Source organism: Centroberyx gerrardi, chromosome 11 (genome assembly GCF_048128805.1).
Source record: "Centroberyx gerrardi isolate f3 chromosome 11, fCenGer3.hap1.cur.20231027, whole genome shotgun sequence".
Taxonomy (NCBI): Eukaryota; Metazoa; Chordata; class Actinopteri; order Beryciformes; family Berycidae; genus Centroberyx; species Centroberyx gerrardi.
Genome location: NC_136007.1, coordinates 138,430 through 154,631, shown reverse-complemented (window position 1 = coordinate 154,631; position 16,202 = coordinate 138,430). Strand labels below are relative to the sequence as shown.

Here is a 16,202-nt window from a genome sequence, read left to right as displayed (position 1 = left end):
AATCTCTCCTGTCTGATCTCTACAAAACACTTCCCAACTTTATTTTGCATCTAGAACAAAATAGCACTTCTCTAAAACCTCTCCTCGTTACTACAATGAGTGGTTCTGTCTTTTTTTCTCTGTCACAGCTTTAAGGAGGCAGTGAGGGATCTGAGCTCAGGACCGATAACAGACATTGACAGATATTACTGTTATATCAGATGTGTCTAGTATGAATTGCGTAAGGAAAGGTCCCTTCACATACTGAGTAGTGGAGAAGACAGATGCATCATGAGATCTATGGAGCTTCCAATCTACACATTTAGTTATTGTAGACTTTGTGATTCATTGTAACTGAGGGATAAGGGTTTCCAGCAGCAAAATGTGTCAAAGCAGCGTGAATTGCTTTGGTGTGCAGTTAATGTTAGGCTACATTAAATCCAATAGCAAAGTCTTCTTTTTAAAATGTAGATTTCTCTATAGTAATTAGGGGAATTAATGAGGTCTTAGTTGATGTAGTATGTGGCCCTTAAAAGGACCTATTGGTGGATGTAGTTCAGCGGTTTACTTGGGAGCTGGTGTCCCTCGGCCCTTGGGCATGTCGTTCAAGTTGGAACAAAGAAACGGTGTAGGCTTTACATGGCAGTCAATGCGCCTTGTGTTGTACTGAACTGAAACTGTAGTCCAAAGTTACAATTTAAAAGCATGCATTCATTATAAGTTAATTTATACTAAGTAGGTAAATGAATAGGCTCTTTGTTGAAGTAGTGTGTGGCCCTTAAAAGGACCTTTGGGTGGATGTAGTTCCAAGCGGTTTACTTGGAGCTGGTGTACTTGGTGACCGCCTTAGTGCCCTCGGACACGGCGTGCTTGGCCAGCTCACCGGGCAGCAGCAGGCGGACGGCGGTCTGAATCTCCCTGGAAGTGATGGTGGAGCGCTTGTTGTAGTGAGCCAGGCGAGACGCCTCACCGGCGATGCGCTCGAAGATGTCGTTGACAAACGAGTTCATGATGCCCATGGCTTTGGACGAGATGCCGGTGTCGGGATGGACCTGCTTCAGCACCTTGTACACGTAGATGGCGTAGCTCTCCTTCCTGGTCTTTCTGCGCTTCTTGCCGCCCTTGCCGGCGGCCTTGGTCACGGCTTTCTTGGAGCCCTTCTTGGGCGCTGACTTGGCGGGGTCAGGCATGACGAAATATCGGCACTTCACACCAAAGAATGACTTCACTAGAAGCGGTACCGTTCTTTTATAGAGAGTTGATGCAAATAGTGCTGTGCTGTTCCTCGTATACGATTGGTTGAGATTCAGCGCGTGACCATAGAGCGGCTACAGAAAGAACTCTCCTATAGAATTACAGCAGATAGAGCTGGTATACTCATTCAAATTCATTTGAGAGTGTGGATATTTGGCCAGTAATAAAGTCTGCGACGTAAAAACGTTTTAAGCGCAGCACTGGTGTCTGAAATTCAGAAGATGTTTGTGTTGCCAATATGAAGGTATCATGTTGTCAAACATCCCAGTTCAAACTGGCCATTTTTTCAGCAGGATGAAAGATCAAAGTCCAGTGAAGTTGATTTGTATTGCCCTTTATCAAAGACTTAAAAAGAGTTGCTTGTGTCAGAGATTACCATGATATCCCAGGAATATGCCTATCTATGTGCTTTAATTCTATATCTCTTATCATTCAACTCAACACAAAGACTTTCTTCTGTAACTGTGGAGAATTGACCACTGAATCATGCAAGCTTAGGCAATTGTTTACTGGCAAACACAACTAGATCTGCACATTAACGTGTGAACGCCAAATATTTAATGATGTAGCTAGCAAGCTCAATGTCACTAGATGGCTTGTTGGATAAAGCTAGATAGTAAGATACCCACTTACCTAGTTAACGTTAGCTGTCTTGGTTCATTTACATGTTATGTGTTTGATACAGTTAAAAGCTAATTAGCAGATATTTACCAAAACGAAATCACACAGCTAGCCTGATTATCTAGATAATTATTTAAACTACTTGAGCTGCCTATCTTTCCAGTATGAGGTTATGTTAAAACGCTATACATTTTTTGGTAAAATATACAATGTTCATATTGGCTGTTACAGTATTGTATGCAGTTAGGAAGCCCTTGTTCTGGGATTGAGCCAATTCCCCTCAAAATGTCTCCATGTCTCTGGAGAAATGATTAAAAATGTTTAGTAGTAGGATTTCCTTCCTGCTTCAGCCACGGCATCTAGGGTGACCCCCTCCCGCCGACTCCCAGAGTACAAGCCGACTTCTATTATATCATTATTTGTTTGTTGCTTATTTTCTGTCTGCTTTCTTGTTTGTTGCTCACTCCACCCCCTTTTATTGTACCTCACTCGCCAGTTATGTTATCTTAATGTCTGTTACTTTGTCAAATGTTCACCTTTTGTGTCTTACATTTAAAATAAGTAAGGAGTAGATAACATTAAATTATGTTGTTTGTGATAGCAATACAATTACAAGTGTTGTAACAGAAAAAGCAGCTTTTGGATGAAATACATAATTAAACGCAAACAAGAACACAACTCTTTATATCGATAAAGTGGGCGGCTCTTAAAAGAGCCTTTGTGTTGGAGTATCAGATGGTAAATGAAGTTAACCGCCGAAGCCGTACAGAGTGCGGCCCTGCCTCTTCAGAGCATACACCACATCCATGGCGGTGACGGTCTTTCTCTTGGCGTGCTCGGTGTAGGTGACGGCATCACGGATGACGTTCTCCAGGAAGACCTTGAGCACCCCGCGGGTCTCCTCGTAGATCAGACCGGAGATACGCTTGACACCGCCGCGGCGAGCCAGACGGCGGATGGCGGGTTTGGTGATTCCCTGGATGTTATCACGGAGAACTTTCCGGTGACGCTTGGCGCCTCCTTTACCGAGTCCCTTTCCTCCTTTTCCACGGCCACTCATTTTCGATGCGTTTTCTTTCAAAGCAAAAAGAAACTGATGGAGAATCGAAGACAACTTCAATACTTAAACCTTCTTTGCGGACGTAAATGAGGAAGGAAAGAGCGCGCTTTGCTGGGCGGCGCCAAACTCTAAGGGCCTTCCCCACGTTTTCCTTGCTGTGGCAAGTTAGCAGAAGTATTCAGCAATTGCGTTTCCGGTTAGGCGACTTTGCCTTCAAAATAAAAGCAAGAAAATGCACACGATATTCTTTCTGACCTACATTATTTTACCAATTCTATGACTTCATGTTTTTTAATCATGTCTAAATATTTCTGAATCATAACATTCAACAACACAGTCATTTCAACATGATTAAAAACAAAAAAAAAATATGTCAGTGTCTCCTGGACTCACACTTTATTTCACTGTGCTCTGTTTCTATGGTGGCGTGGCGCTTGGTGTCAAACTGTTGATTAATTTAGTGAATTTCGGGCAGCATGCATTACAACAACACGAAGGTCGACCTGGAGGACCTAGGATGTCCAACTGGAGTTGGACAGTGTCCTCCTTTAAGTTCCAGTCCTGCGTTAATCACAGTGAAAAGAAACAAAAGTGACAAAATAAAGGAACATTTTTTTTGTTTTGAAGTGAAAATTATTAAATGTGAAATGTTGTTGAGAAAAAATGACGTCTTTAACTTTACAGCCACATGGAGGACAATCTAACTTCCTGAAACTCTAGGACAAACTGACCATTACAGTCAAATCAAAATACTAACTGTTACATTGAAAATGTAATTAGGCCTATATGGGTTTGAGTATGCTGTGTAAATGTACTTTTGGAAAAAAAAAAAAAATGAACAGCATTTATAGATTCCAAACATACATCTCAAACACAAGAATCGTGACATCTCCAGCATGCTGAAATAATCTGGTATTGTCTGTTTAAATAATCCCACAATATTATATTTGATTTTCTTTAATATTGGTTTATTATTTCGTTTTTTATTAATTACTTGTATATGCTAATTGTGTATACAATGCGTTTAAAAAAAGGCGGGATATTTTAAATTTGAATAATGTATGACGTCAACGTGGCTGTCAGAAAACAAAGCAACACATTGGGGCTCTAGCTCCTACTCACCATGCCCTTTCACATTTTTTGTGTACATTTCATGTATTATGTGAGGCAACACTATAGTTATGTTTTATGACATCTTATTCCATCTTCGGCTTGTTATGTATTGGGGGTCCCGACTGTTAGACAATGCAGTATGAAATTAGGCAGATTTATATTAATGTAGCCTAATTTGGTTCACGGTCATATATAGTTTACATAAAAAATATTTAACTTATATGTACAGCACACAACGAACTACTAAGGATAACTCTTTTGAAGACAGTGGGTGGCTCTTAAAAGAGCCTTTGGTTTGATCCGAAAACAAACTGGTCGAGTTTACTTCTTGGCGGGCTTCTCGGTCTTCTTGGGCAGCAGCACCGCCTGGATGTTGGGCAGCACGCCGCCCTGAGCGATGGTCACTCCGCCCAGGAGCTTGTTGAGCTCCTCGTCGTTGCGGACGGCCAGCTGCAGGTGACGGGGGATGATACGGGTCTTCTTGTTGTCGCGAGCGGCGTTCCCGGCCAACTCCAGGATCTCAGCGGTCAGGTACTCGAGCACCGCCGCCAGATAGACCGGAGCTCCGGCACCGACACGCTCGGCATAATTGCCTTTGCGCAGCAGCCTGTGAACACGGCCGACGGGGAACTGAAGACCGGCACGAGATGAGCGGGTCTTTGCCTTGGCACGAGCCTTACCGCCTGTTTTACCTCTTCCAGACATTTCTCAACACTGAAAAATCAGAAAATGTGTCGTAGTCGTAGGGAACCCGGTTTATATATCTATCGAGCTGCTTGTTCATTGGTCAGTTGGAGCATCAAAATCATCGCCCAATACTGAAAGAGAACAGGCGGTCCTAACTGCTGGTGTCATTTTCAGATAGCAACTATAGCACTTCCGCTCTGCAGTGACTGGGATTTTCAAAATAAAACTTCTCAAGACAAACCAATTATTGTGTATACAGAAGAGGATTAGGGCCACATGTGGAAAAAAATAAATATGAGTTAACTAGGCTATTTATTATTAGACCTGTGTTTCCTCTTGGGATTAAGTCTTTCAGCGATGAAAAGACTAGTTTTATTCAGGGAAGCTTCAAACCTCTCCAATACACCGTCACAGTATTCAGCTCGCAGCAGGATTTGTTCACATTTCTTCTCCTAAAATGGTTTCATATGCTTTACATTCCAAACAACACTAGTTGTCCAGTAAGCAGAGATGTCTGACGAGGGAATAAAAGTAAAAGTACTGTGGTGCTTGTTTTGTTTTAATTGGGTGATCTTTTGGTGTTTGTAAACACACTGATGCTGGCGGTGACTTAGGGCGGATCACCTTCACTTCCTGTGAGAGATTGTTCCTGAGGCGTTAACTTTCTGGCTGCAGTCATGATTAATGAAACTGAAAAGATATGTTGTTTAAGTTTGTAATATTCTCTGATTTTAGGCTGAAACATCATTTCGCATTTATCTTTTTTACTGTGTAGAAAACTAACTTTTATACCTCTTCAGTCTCTCCCATAGGAATTTTGGACTACACACCAAATGGTCGAGATGCTAATATATGTCATACAAAATGATACAAAATTACCACTCCTACTTATAACCTCTATGATGTACATGTAAACAGGTTTGAACACACACACACACACACACACACACACACACACACACACACACACACACACACACACACCAGTTCTCACATGTACAGTATATAAATGGCCAGACACATTGACAACCTGCTGTATCAGTTTCTGCAATGTATTCATAGTATTCTGTTATATCAAGACTTGGCCATCTTGGTAGGAAAATAACGTATGATTGTGATAAATTAACAGGTGATTAAAATCAAATGTCAGCCACAGCCAATGAGCTGTGTATATTGTAAAGCACCATAGGAAATGCATGTGACACCATAGGAATACTATGGATTGGCTATCATGTTCATCTAACAGGTGAAAGGTCTCCGGTTTGAAACTGGGCATAAACATCCTTGTGTCATCACATAGAAGCTTTGAAGGAACCGTACGGTCACCATTCTGATTCACCCTCTACACCTCGGACTACCGCTTCAACTCCAGAACGTGCCATCTGCAGAAGTTCTCTGATGACTCCTCCATCATCAGGAAGACCAAGGAGCTGGTGGTGGACTTTCATAGGAGCAGGAATCCCCCAACCCCTGTCACCATCCAAGGGGAGGAGGTAGAGATGGTTCCTAGGAGTGCAGCTCAACAACAAACTGGACTGGTCGGACAACGCTGAGGCCCTCTACAGGAAAGGACAGAGCAGGCTGTACTTCCAGAGGATGCTCAGGTCCTTCAATGTGTGCAGCAGGCTGCTGCAGATGTTGTACCAGTCTGTAGTAGCCAGTGCACTCTTCTTTGCGGTGGTGTGCTGGGGAGGCGGCATCAAGGCAGCAGAAGCCCACAAACTGAACAAGCTGGTGAAGAAGGCTAGCTCTGTGGTGGGACTCAAACTGGACAGTCTGGAGGCTGTGGCAGAGGGGAGGATGAGGGGAAAGATTGACGCCTTCCTGGAGAACCCCTCTCACCCTCTCTAAGATGAGCTGAGGCTGATGAGGAGCAGCTTCAGCCACAGGCTCCTCCTCCTACATTGTGAAATATGTACAGTTAAAAAAGTATCAAAAAGTAAAAGTGGAAACAGCGCCATAAACTCCTCTGTTGTGAACAAAAATGTATGCATCTGCAGTGTTTCAGAACTCCATAGAATCAGAGTCAAAATCGGATTGACCTTGGTTACTATGATAATAACACATGACCTCGTCTCCCTGTAATGCACCTCTCCTCGTTAGTATAGTGGTGAGTATCCCCGCCTGTCACGCGGGAGACCGGGGTTCGATTCCCCGACGGGGAGGAATCTGTTTTCTCTCTCACAGCTTTATGGAGGCAGTGAGGGATCTGAGCTCAGGATTGATGGACAAACTGAGGAAAATTCAGCTGGAAGGAAGAAGGGAATTTAGTTGTAAAATGGCAAAACTATGCACCCAGCTGAAGTGGGAAGTCATGAAGCAGACATCAACGCTTACTCCTTTAGAGAAGGTTGGTCAAACCGTTTCTATCTGGACTGTGAAAAAAGCAGCTTGAACATTGACAGACAATGTGGTTCTGTTAAGGCTTGTGAACAAAAAAAGAATAAGAACATACAAAATAATGTTAATTCCTAGTTAAAGAGATCTGTATATAAATAAAATACATTTAGTGATTCACTATTCACAACATATATTCCTTGTAATGGCCACTACCCAAGTGTGACTTCCTGTAAAGAAGAATTACTGTAAGCAATATATGAAGAAACCCAGCTATCAGAAAAGTCACTGGATCATATGTGAATCGGCTCATTGATGGATAGAAGGGATATTCCCATTCAAATCAATAGGAGTGCATTGCTATTTATAAGCTCTTTTTCATGGCAGCATGATGAAATATCAAAGGCTTCCAATGGTTAGCTTGTACCAGCGAAAACCATGATACCAGGAATATGTCTTTCTGTCTGCTTTATTTATGTCTCTAATCATTCAATTCCACACAAAGACTGTAGGCCTATGCATACGATCCCCCCACGTCCCATCATAGCCTACATTCATACAAGCTTCAAAGACACTACATTTCACACAATAAATAATTATTCCATGACAGTTTTTAACAAGGTGAATTTGAAAGTTGCTTCACAAACTAGGCTATATCAACACATTCATCTGTGAATGTTTTACTGAACCACGCGTGCGTGTTCTCACGTCAATATACAGGCTGCCTGCAACATTGTATGTATTGTATGTATATGTGTTTGTATGTGTTTAGTTGTTTTTTTCTGTTGTTCATGTGATAGCTCTGAAAGTGACGAAATACATATTTTATGTTGATTAAAGAAAGGATTAACGAAAATGTATGATGCAAAGTAATTCCACATTACCGAAAAAGGGATTAAGAATAGCTCATTTGAAGATCTGCAGTTTAAGAAATAAAATACAGGACATTTCAGAATTTACAGATATTGGCAATCTCAGAAACACATTTAGATTCAACAATAAACGGTTCTTTATTGAACATAGATGGGTATAATATTTACAGACAAGATAGGAATGCAAATGGAGGTGGAGTAGCAATTTATGTTCAGAGCCAAATACCAGTAAGAGTTAGGGAGGATCTAAGAAGTACAGGAGTTGAAGTAATCTGGTTACAAGTTCAACTGCCTTATCTAAAGCCAGTATTTATTGGGTGTTGTTATAGACCACCAAATGCAACAATAATGTATCTGGATCAAATATGTGAAATGTTAGATAGGGTATGTGATATAAATAATGAGATTTACTTCCTGGGTGACTTAAATATTGATTGGAATTCAAGGTGTTGTGCACTCAGAAATAAGTTGCTTTCTCTTGCAGATACATGTAATTTGTCACAAGTTATTACAAAGCCAACAAGAATATGTTGCAGAGCTGATGGTTCAAAATGATCGACTTGCATTGATCTCATTTTTACAAATGTCACTGAGTTGTGCTCAAAAGCAGTATCAATTCCAGTAGGCTGCAGTGATCATAATCTAATTGCAATTGGAAGGAGGATTAAAGTTCCAAAATCTGGTCAGAAAATAATATTAAAGAGGATGTTTAAATACTTTAACGAAAATAATTACTATGATGAAGTAAGAAATATTGACTGGTCAACAGTTCTACAGGAGGAAGATCCTGATTTGGCTTTGGATGTTTTTACTAACTTGTTAATGCCAATTATTGACAAACATGCCCCTGTAAGAAAGCAAACTGTGAGAAATGTTATGGCTCCATGGCTGGACCAAGAACTCAAAGCATACATGGTGCAAAGAAACCGAGCCAAGGCAGAAGCAACCAAATCGGGTGATGCATTACAGTGGAGTATATATTGTAAATTAAGGAATTATGTAAGAAAATTGAACAAAACGAAAAAAAGGATTTACTATCAAAATAGAATTAAAGATGCTAAATTAGACAGTAGAAAAATATGGAATGCACTCAATGAATTAATGGGAAGAAGAGTTAAACCAACACCATCCTTTTTGGAAGCAGATGGAAAATTTCTTACTAAACCAATGGATATTGCTAATTATTAAAGTTTAAACTATTTAAGTTATTGCGTGATGGTATGGACCTCAGACATGAAGAAGATGGGCTTTCAAGCAGATTAATAAAAGACAGAATAATAATCAATAATAAATCATGTAAGTTTAAATTTGAAAAGGTTAGTATTGGTACAATAGAGAAATTATTACGAGCAAGTAAAGAAAAACCTTCAGGTGTTGATAACCTTGATGTGAAGCTACTGAAACCTGTAGCAGAATTGATTGCTCTGCCTATTTCTTACATCATTCATTTAAGTTTAGAAAAATGGATTTGTCCGTCAGAATGGAAAATAGCCAAGATTGATCCACTAGCCAAGAATGGTAAAGAACCATTCTCAGGTAAAAATAGTCGACCAATAAGTCTACTACCCGCCTTGAGTAAAATTATGGAGAGAATGGTATATGAGCAAATCCAAAAGTATTTTTTTAAAAATGATTTAAATACGGTGTATCAGCATGCATATAAAAAGGGGCACTCTACAACTACGGCATTAACTCAGATGACTGATGACTGGATGAAAGAAATTGATGAGAAAAAAGTCGTTGGTGCTGTATTGTTGGATTTGAGTGCAGCATTTGACATACTTGATCATAAGTTGTTATTGAATAAGTTGAGCTGTTATGGCTTTGAAGCATCTGCTGCTGCATGGATCAAAAGTGATCTCACCAACAGGAAATATACTGTACATTTTAATGGTAGTTATTCTGAGGTAAGAGCAGTGAGTTGTGGAGTGCCTCAAGGAAGTTGTTTTGTTTTCCATTTTTACAAATGATTTCTAATTTCTTCTAATTTTAAATTATGCCACCATTGCGATGTATGCAGACAATTTTACAATATATGCATCAGCACACACCTGGAGAACTTGGTAGGGTTTTAAATGAGGAATTAAAGTTAATAGAAGAATGGGTAACGGTAAATAAATTGGTTCTTCATATAGAAAAGATAGAATGTATGGTATTTGGTTCAACATATTCATTAAAAGTCGCATCAATTCTACACTTAACTATAGGAGATATAGATATTGAACAAGTAACAGATGCAAAGTTATTAGGGATCACTGTTGATAGTAAAATGTCTTGGAACAGCCAAATTGATCAAATGGTGGTAAAAATGGGCAGAGGCATGGCTACTATAAAACACTGTAGGAAATTCATGCCTAGCTAACTAACCAAACGATTAGTGCAAGCTTTAGTGTTATCACAGTTAGATTATTGTTCAGTGATTTGGTCCAACACAACAGAAAGTCATTTGAACAGATTGCAGGTAGCTCAGAACAAAGCAGCTCGCATTGCTCTTCACTGCCCATATCGAACAAGAGTAAGTACAATGAATAATCATTTGGCTTGGTTAAGTGTAAAAAGCAGGTTGCATTAGTGTGCTTTATTAAAAATATCATCATAACTAAAACCCCAGAAATACTTTATAGTAACCTATCATTTTGTTCAGATAGACATCATTATTCTACTTGGCAGTCATCAGAGGGTCGTTTTCTGTTGCCTCCGTGTAGAACGAGTTTAATACAGAGAACAGTTCATTATCGAGCAATGGTGGCATGGAATTCATTACCAAGTTTTTTGATTTCAGAAAGTAATACAACATGTTTTAACAAAAAGTTAAGATTGTATTTGTTTACACAAGGAATAGTGTAGAATATTATATGACTTTTTGTTTTTGAGCTATCCATCCCACTTTTATTTGTGATTGAGTGGATGAGTTGCTAAGTGATTTTTTTTTGTTTTAGAGCTATCCATCCCACTTTTATTTGTGATTTAGTGGATGAGTTGCTAAGTGATTTATTTTTTTCAATTACTCAAGAGATGAAATTATTATATAGAGCTATCGTATGTATTAGACAGGCTTTGAGTTGATGTTTGTTGTTGTGTGTCTTAGTGGTTGTGTTATGTATTGAGTCTTATTGTGAGTATGAATGTTACAGATGTGTATTGATGTATTTTCTGTTATTGAAGTATTGTTAAAAATACTAATGGGGACCCCAGGAAGAGTATACTGTTACAATACAGTAGCTAATGGGGATCTAAATAAACAAACAAACAAACAATCAACTGCACTAGGTGAGCGGTTCCTACACAACAAAGGGATTCCAACACATGAAGTAAACTAAAAAAAAAAAGGTTCCACTGAGATTTGAATTCAGATCGATGGATTCAGAGTACAGAGTACTAACCATTAAACCATGGAACCACAACACATCAACACTGCTGTCTTTATTTTTTTTTATTTTTTCCCGCCTAAAGACTCCGAAAATCAGACAGTGTCAAACCATGACCAGGCAAACTCACTGTAAGAGAGCAACTGTAGTTATTTCTCATGGTCGTCTTTTTTTTTTCTTTTTTTTCTGCAGGTTAAAAAAAATACAATTTACTTTTTTTTTACAATCTAAAAAGACAATTTAAGTGTTTTTTTTTTTTTATTTTATTTTAAAAAATAAAAGGAAGAGAAAAGAAGAAAGAAAAAAGAATAAGAAAATAAAACTATGACAGTCCTTAGAAATTCAAAGAGCAACATGTACCACGGGACAAGTTTATTTGTCTTGACTTCTATGGATGTCCTTTTCTGATTATGTGTTTGAAAACGACAGTAGGCTACTTGGAATTGATGTCTGGTTTATCACTGCTGTCTTTACAGGAGCATGTCATGCTATATACTTGATATCAGATTGTTATTGTCATCATATCTCAAATATGTTTAGTATGAACTGCATGAGATACACCACATACTGGGGACTGGAGCGGACAGATGCATCATGAAATCTATGCTGATTCTACTCTGCATCTGTCCATTTTACTATAGAGTAAGCGAATAACTAATTGTAATAGATTAATAGATTGTGAACCAGATAGAGCTCAGAAAAAACATAACTAAGAAAATATTACATGTTGTTAGAGTTTGTGATAACTTGTAAATATAAAATTATTTCTGCCAGTAGCTAAATTAAAAAAGAAACAGAAAAAAAACCCAGAAACTGCCCAATTTATATTCCATGTTATAATTGTTCTTACATTGAGCATTTAAAAAAATAAAAGGTAAAATGCATGCCATTAACAGCCTGAGGATTGACATTGTCAATTATGTCAGTGATGCAGTAGGAAGCTAGGCAGCATACACACTACACAACTTGTAAAGAGGTTAGAAAAACCTGGAAAACTCTTTTGAAGACAGTGGGTGGCTCTTAAAAGAGCCTTTGGTTTGATCCGAAAACAAACTGGTCGAGTTTACTTCTTGGCGGGCTTCTCGGTCTTCTTGGGCAGCAGCACCGCCTGGATGTTGGGCAGCACGCCGCCCTGAGCGATGGTCACTCCGCCCAGCAGCTTGTTGAGCTCCTCGTCGTTGCGGACGGCCAGCTGCAGGTGACGGGGGATGATACGGGTCTTCTTGTTGTCGCGAGCGGCGTTTCCGGCCAACTCCAGGATCTCAGCAGTCAGGTACTCGAGCACCGCCGCCAGATAGACCGGGGCTCCGGCACCGACACGCTGGGCATAGTTGCCTTTGCGCAGCAGCCTGTGAACACGGCCGACAGGGAACTGAAGACCGGCACGAGATGAGCGAGTCTTTGCCTTGGCACGAGCTTTGCCGCCGGTTTTTCCGCGTCCAGACATTATCTTTGCTTTCTTCTTGACTAGTGAATCAAAGAATGAGTTGCAACTGTCGGGAACCGGTTTATAGGTCTGTCGAGCTGCTTGTTCATTGGTCAGAATCTTGGCCCAATCAGAAGAGAGGACCCCTTAAAATGTCCTTAATTTCTCCAATACATAAACATTACAGTTTTTTCTGAATGCTTAAACACTACCAGTGATTCTTGAAGCACTATCTCTGAAACCATTAACACTTGTAGCCAATGCATTTACCAAGTGTGCCAAACTGAATGCACGTTCTCTGCTTTACACTCAGTTTGTAATTTTATAACACACTTTTTGCAAAATTGTAAACACAACTCACTGCTTTACACTCAGTTTGCAATTCTGTAAAGTTTTGTCATACATGTAGTAAACACACATACAAAGAAGGGGGAAAAGTTTTTTTTTTTTTTTTTTACAGTAAGAAAAAAAACAAAAAACTTTTCCCCCTTATTTGTATTGATAGTGTGTTATGTTCGGAATACACATCCATACTTTACACATTTGGATACCTGTGTGTATGTGTGTTTACTACATGTATGACAAAACTTTACAGTATTGCAAACTGCTATGCCCTGCACACAGAAAAAGCAAAAGCTACAAGTGTTTTTCATTTATACTCTCAGTGCGTAGTTGGTGCTTCGTGTGCTTATTCAAATGATGGTTTGTGTGTTTGTGTTGACGCAAAAACACAATGTTTTAAAAGAGTTTGAAGAGTTTTGCAAGAATTGTTTGCTTTTGCAAGAGATGTATAATGTTTTGCTGGTTTGGTGTAAGGTTTTGTGGTTAGTGTGTAGAGTTTTGCAAAAATAGCCTATAGTTTCAAAGATAGTGCCTAAGCAATCAGAAAAAACTGTAATTATCCATTCAAAATAACATAGCTTTGATAAAGTGAGGTACGTACCATGGGTTCATAAGGGATTTATTCATGGGTTGATTCACAGAGACAGTAGTAATTAAGGGATTTTTTATGCCGTCTCCCTGAATTTTTCATTAAAGTAGAAAGTAAGGAGTCAATATTAAGGGGGGTTTATTGATGGGTCTCCTCCATTAATAAATCCCTTGGTTAATTTTAAGGGGCTGTTGCATGAAGGGGTGAATTCATGTAAATTAATGAAAATGTAAGGTTATTTTAAGAGATTACTGGTTCCTAAAGGTTTCTGCTCCTGTCAAGTTATCACAGCAACGATAACACTTCCGCCCTGTCTCATAACAAACCAACTTTTATGTACTCAAAACAGGATTAGGACCACATGTTAACAATTTGAGTTCTCAGATTAATATCACAATTCTGACATTTAAGTAAATCATCCTCTAAATTCTGAGATAAATCTCAGAACTGGGATTTTTCAGGTGGCCCTAATCCTCTTCGACACCTGTATTTTTTTCCCATTCACATTTAATTATTAATTATTATTATTTAATTATAATAAAGCTATGTTATGAAGAAATAACATAGAAACATGAAACATGGAAAAAAAAAACAACTGATAACAAGAAAAGACAGAAAGAGATATGCATATAGCTGCATTTTCTACAGACATACACTGAGATCATCTACTGTTTGTGCTTAAAGCATATTTTATCAGGCCCAGGCAGCCAAATGAGCCATGTCTGCTTCACTGACTTTTCTACTATATCAATCGTGGACAGAGAAAACTGAAAACAGCAGTCTTAACTCACACTCTCTTCTCTCCACACACACTGAATTTATAGATTAGTGACAGAATTGAGTGAGCAGAACTTGTATCCGTGAAATGTAAAACTATTGAATGTGTAAGAGATATGTTGTACATGTAAATGGTAAAAATAGCAAATAGTGTGATTTTGGTGTATGGGAGAGATAGAATTGTTTGTGTGAGTGTAAGAGAAAAAAAAACAATAGATGTTTGAGCAGTTAATGGAGACCTTATGAATGACCTCGAAGGGCATACTCCTACTAAACTCATACTCCTACATACTATTTGGAGTACACATAATCTTAGTACGTTATATATTGCTTGTGTAATTTAGAAAAAAAAACAAACAACTATACCGGTATATTATTTATAAAAGATCAATTACATTAACTTTTAAAGCGGAATCAACTCTTACAGTGAATACTGAGGTGGCTCTTAAAAGAGCCGTTGTGTGACTGATGACAGGTCGGTTTAAGCTCGCTCTCCGCGGATGCGGCGGGCCAGCTGGATGTCCTTGGGCATGATGGTGACCCTCTTGGCGTGGATGGCGCACAGGTTGGTGTCCTCAAACAGGCCGACCAGGTAAGCCTCGCTGGCCTCCTGCAGAGCCATGACAGCGGAGCTCTGGAAGCGCAGGTCGGTCTTGAAATCCTGAGCGATCTCTCGGACCAGGCGCTGGAAGGGCAGCTTGCGGATCAGCAGCTCGGTGGATTTCTGGTAGCGACGGATCTCTCTCAGAGCCACGGTACCGGGCCTGTAACGGTGGGGCTTCTTCACGCCGCCGGTGGCCGGAGCGCTTTTCCTGGCAGCCTTGGTGGCGAGCTGCTTCCTGGGAGCTTTTCCTCCAGTGGATTTACGGGCGGTCTGCTTGGTTCTGGCCATGGTAGAAAAGTCAACACTTCCTTCTTAAGAGCACAAGAAAGTATGTGGTTTGAGAGTGAATGTCGGCTTTATGTAGCCAGTGCCGGAGAGCTGCCATACGCTGATTGGTCTGCCCGAGGGAAGCGCGCGCATCAGCAGATGGAAAGTCCACCCAAAATTCAAACACTGCTCTGCAGCAGCTCCAGTCCAGCAGAATTAGGACGAAAGGCGGCAGAAATACCGAAAAGGAAGACGATTTTACTATTTATTTTTTACTATTCAAGTATTTTCAGTCAGTTTTTTTCACTCCTATGTGGAAAAGATAACCAGCAAAATCATGGTAAAAAGATAAGGAAACGAAATCAATAAAATCCATAAAAATAAACTAAAACAATAAAATTACATGAATAGAATAAAATAATAGGATTCAGCACACTGAGTGGAGTGTGAAGAACGGAAAACATGCACTTCTTACATGTATGGATTTACTTAGCCTATTAAAATATATGCAGCACTTTAATAACTATGCAAACTATAATACAGTATTTATACATGTATTAAGACAAATGTGCAGGGATTTATGATGCTTATGTAGTTGGTGCTCTGTCTATAATCTACAGAAGAGGAAACAGAAAAGGTACAGGATGGGAAGACCAATGCATCATTTTTCTTGCAAATGTCATGTCATGTTGAGTCAAACCTGTGTTTGAGTCCAGAAGATTAATAAAGTCCAAGTACTTAACTGGCATACTGTGTAATGCACTTACTCAAATATTTACATATTTACAATCTATACAAATACCTCACGTAGGCCTACTTACACATCACTTATTTAAATTATGTGTGCATTTATGACTGTCAACCTGACAAAAAGTACAGCAAAAAGTAACCAGCATTGTTGTCAGA

At 39.4% G+C, this 16,202-nt stretch overlaps 6 protein-coding genes and 1 non-coding gene across 7 annotated transcripts in view; 2 read left to right on the top strand and 5 right to left on the bottom strand.

Moving 5' to 3' along the window:
• Positions 1–16,202, top strand: part of pfdn1 (prefoldin subunit 1) — a 326,057-nt gene that overhangs the window by 226,124 nt on the left and 83,731 nt on the right. The gene's annotated exons all lie outside the window — the stretch shown is intronic.
• Positions 795–1,169, bottom strand: LOC139927699 (histone H2B 1/2-like). The gene has a single exon (XM_071919936.1). The coding sequence runs from the start codon at positions 1,167–1,169 to the stop codon at positions 795–797; it is 375 nt and encodes a 124-aa protein (XP_071776037.1).
• LOC139927702 (histone H4) lies at positions 2,528–2,914 on the bottom strand. Its single transcript, XM_071919938.2, has one exon. The coding sequence runs from the start codon at positions 2,912–2,914 to the stop codon at positions 2,603–2,605; it is 312 nt and encodes a 103-aa protein (XP_071776039.1). The 3' UTR covers positions 2,528–2,602.
• LOC139907799 (histone H2A-like) lies at positions 4,349–4,732 on the bottom strand. Its single transcript, XM_071894284.2, has one exon. The coding sequence runs from the start codon at positions 4,730–4,732 to the stop codon at positions 4,349–4,351; it is 384 nt and encodes a 127-aa protein (XP_071750385.2).
• On the top strand, positions 6,808–6,879 carry trnad-guc (transfer RNA aspartic acid (anticodon GUC)). Its single transcript has one exon. It is a non-coding gene; the product is annotated as a tRNA-Asp (tRNA).
• Positions 12,339–12,738, bottom strand: LOC144541767 (histone H2A-like). Its single transcript, XM_078286682.1, has one exon. It carries the CDS (start codon positions 12,736–12,738, stop codon positions 12,355–12,357), a length of 384 nt encoding a protein of 127 aa, XP_078142808.1. The 3' UTR covers positions 12,339–12,354.
• On the bottom strand, positions 14,907–15,317 carry LOC139907801 (histone H3). Its single transcript, XM_078286681.1, has one exon. It carries the CDS (start codon positions 15,315–15,317, stop codon positions 14,907–14,909), a length of 411 nt encoding a protein of 136 aa, XP_078142807.1.

What these genes read in the sequence shown, in the direction of transcription:
- LOC139927699 (XM_071919936.1), bottom strand. Translation starts at nt 1,169, where the DNA reads ATGCCTGACCCCGCCAAGTCAGCGCCCAAGAAGGGCTCCAAGAAAGCC.
- LOC139927702 (XM_071919938.2), bottom strand. Translation starts at nt 2,914, where the DNA reads ATGAGTGGCCGTGGAAAAGGAGGAAAGGGACTCGGTAAAGGAGGCGCC.
- LOC139907799 (XM_071894284.2), bottom strand. Translation starts at nt 4,732, where the DNA reads ATGTCTGGAAGAGGTAAAACAGGCGGTAAGGCTCGTGCCAAGGCAAAG.
- LOC144541767 (XM_078286682.1), bottom strand. Translation starts at nt 12,738, where the DNA reads ATGTCTGGACGCGGAAAAACCGGCGGCAAAGCTCGTGCCAAGGCAAAG.
- LOC139907801 (XM_078286681.1), bottom strand. Translation starts at nt 15,317, where the DNA reads ATGGCCAGAACCAAGCAGACCGCCCGTAAATCCACTGGAGGAAAAGCT.